This window comes from Babylonia areolata, chromosome 31, assembly GCF_041734735.1.
Source record: "Babylonia areolata isolate BAREFJ2019XMU chromosome 31, ASM4173473v1, whole genome shotgun sequence".
Taxonomy (NCBI): Eukaryota; Metazoa; Mollusca; class Gastropoda; order Neogastropoda; family Buccinidae; genus Babylonia; species Babylonia areolata.
In genome coordinates, this window is record NC_134906.1 from 28782308 (window position 1) to 28784807 (window position 2500).

General features: G+C 41.0%; 1 protein-coding gene across 2 annotated transcripts in view; it reads left to right on the top strand.

Moving 5' to 3' along the window:
* Positions 1-1358, top strand: part of LOC143276247 (CCN family member 2-like) — a 117702-nt gene extending 116344 nt beyond the window's left edge. Inside the window, exon 5 of one of the 2 annotated variants that reach the window (XM_076580724.1) lies at positions 919-1358. In XM_076580724.1, coding sequence (XP_076436839.1) covers positions 919-1320 — 402 coding nt within the window. In that variant the 3' untranslated portion in view covers positions 1321-1358. The remainder of the gene's footprint in view (positions 1-918) is intronic. The other variant, XM_076580725.1, reaches the window with a different exon arrangement.
* The last annotated feature ends 1142 nt before the right edge of the window (positions 1359-2500 follow it).

A 2500-nucleotide genomic window follows, 5' to 3' on the forward strand; every position in this document is an offset into this window, starting at 1 on the left:
TTCTTCTTCTTCTTCTTCTTCATCACCACAACCACCACCATCATCATCATCATATTACTACTGCTGCTGCTACTACTGCTACTGCTACTACTACTACTACTACTACTACAACTATCATTATCACCACCATCATCATCAGTATCATCACCATCATCATCCTCATTTTTTTCCGGCAATTATTATCATCATATTCTTTTATCATTGCCTTTATCATTATCATCATAATCAAACTGATTCTTGCTGTTCTGTTAACTTATTATTGTGTGACAGTGCGTAGGATGAACGTGTGTATATATATATATATATATATATATATATATATATATATATATATATATATAGTGTGTGTGTGTGTGTGTGTGTTTGCTGTTCCTGCTCAGTTTAGGCATTTTTATCATTTTGTGTGTCGTATGTGTGTGTGTGTGTGTGTGTGTGCGCGCGCGTGCGTTTGTCTGCGCAACGGCACCTAATGTAATTTCTCTTTATGACATGACAAAATCATTGTTATCGTACCTTAATTCACGTGCAATATAATACATGCAGTGTTAACCTGGTGTATTTCAATATGTTTACAATAATGATTAATCACAACATTTTGATTAAGTGAATATTTACAATACCTTATATATATATATATATATATATATATATATATATATATATATATATATATATATATATATATATATATATATATATGAATGTCTTATATGGTATCGTTTCTTTTCAATCAAGTCATGTTTAATGTTTTTGCGTTGAGTATGATAATTGTCTACCTTTGTTTTGCCGCGCCTGGTGTAATTTCTCTTAATGAGATAATAAAGTTGTTGTGTTCTTAACGTATCGTATCTTATCTTATCTTTATCTTCTTTTGTTTGCCCCCCCCCCCCCACCCCCACCCTCCGCCCCCCTCCAAAGCAGGGCCGCGACAAGTGCACGCCCACCACACGCAGCGAGGGCAAGATGCACGTGCGCTTCATGGACTGCGTCAGCGTGCGCCAGTACCGCCTCAAGTGGTGCACCACGTGCCGGGCCCAGCGCTGCTGCTACCCCAAGCGCACGCGCACGCGCACCATGCACTTCACGTGCACGGGGGGCACTCGCGAGACTCTGCAGTTCATGTGGATCAAGAAATGTCGCTGCGACCGCCGATGCTATCGCCAGGACAGGAAACGCCGAGGAAGAGGGGGAGGGGGAGGGAAGAAGAAGGGGAAGGGGAAAGGGAAGGGGAAGGGAGGTAACAACAAGAGGAGGAGGAGGAGGGGGAGGGGGAGTTGGAGGAGGAAGATGGAAGGCCTCCGTTGGAACAGCGGATCCTGAAATATTGTAACGATAATGATCATACAAAAGCTAAACCCCCCCAAAAAAAAATTATTTTATTTTTTTTAAAGAATAAATCTAAATAAATAAACAGGGGTTGGTTCTCCTGTAAAGAGCTGCTTCCCCTTTTTCTTGCCTTCCCCCTCCCCACCCGTCCCCAAACTCTCCACTCCCCCCCCCCCCCCCCAACACCCACATCCCCTTTCCTCTACCCAACCCATTTTCCTCCTCCCAAGACAAAAAAAACCCACCCACACAACCAAACTCCTCCCCCCCTTTCCTTCCCTCCCCACCCCGTCCTCACCATACACCCCTTTTGAACTGACTCTTAACCCCCCACCCCCACCCCCACCCCCACACACACCCTCCCCCATCCCACCCCCCCACCCTCCACCCCCCACCCCCATCCAGCACCCTCCCACTCACGCATGTCGCAGCGATGTTTTGTATCATATCTTTTTTTTTTCTTTGTCATGGCAATATCTGTCATTAAAAATTAAAAAAAGATAAAATAAAATAAAACACGAGAAGACAGACAACTTGACACACCAACTGGAATAAACTGTATGTGTGTGTGTTTGTTTTTGTTTTGTTTCTTTCTTTCTTTCTTTCTTTCTTTCTTCTTTTCCTGTTGGAGAAAATTGGGCAGGGTATGTGTGTGTGTTTGTTTTTGTTTTGTTTCTTTCTTTCTTTCTTTCTTTCTTTCTTCTTTTCCTGTTGGAGAAAATTGGGCAGGGTATGTGTGTGTGGGGGGTGGGGGTGGGGGGTGGGGTGGGGTGTTGGAAGAAGCCGGGTGCAGAAAAAAAGTTTATTGTTGTTATTGTTACTGTTGTTGTTTAGCTTATAGGATAATATATATATATATATATATATATATATATATATATATATATTTCTATATATATATATATATATATATATATCTCCGGCAACAGAAGAAACAGATATACATAAAGATAAATTAAAAAAAAAAAACCAACAACGTTTGTTGTTGTTATTGTTATTATTGTTGCTTTTATCTCTCTTTTTTTTCGGTCCAAAGGTGTCACGATTTTTTGGCATGGGTATGGCCAGACTGACTGACCGGTACAAAAAGTTTTGTTTGTTGGCAAAAACCAACGATTCGACAGACACTTCTTGTAAGGACTGTATATTCATCTTCCTTGGAGAAATGAAATCA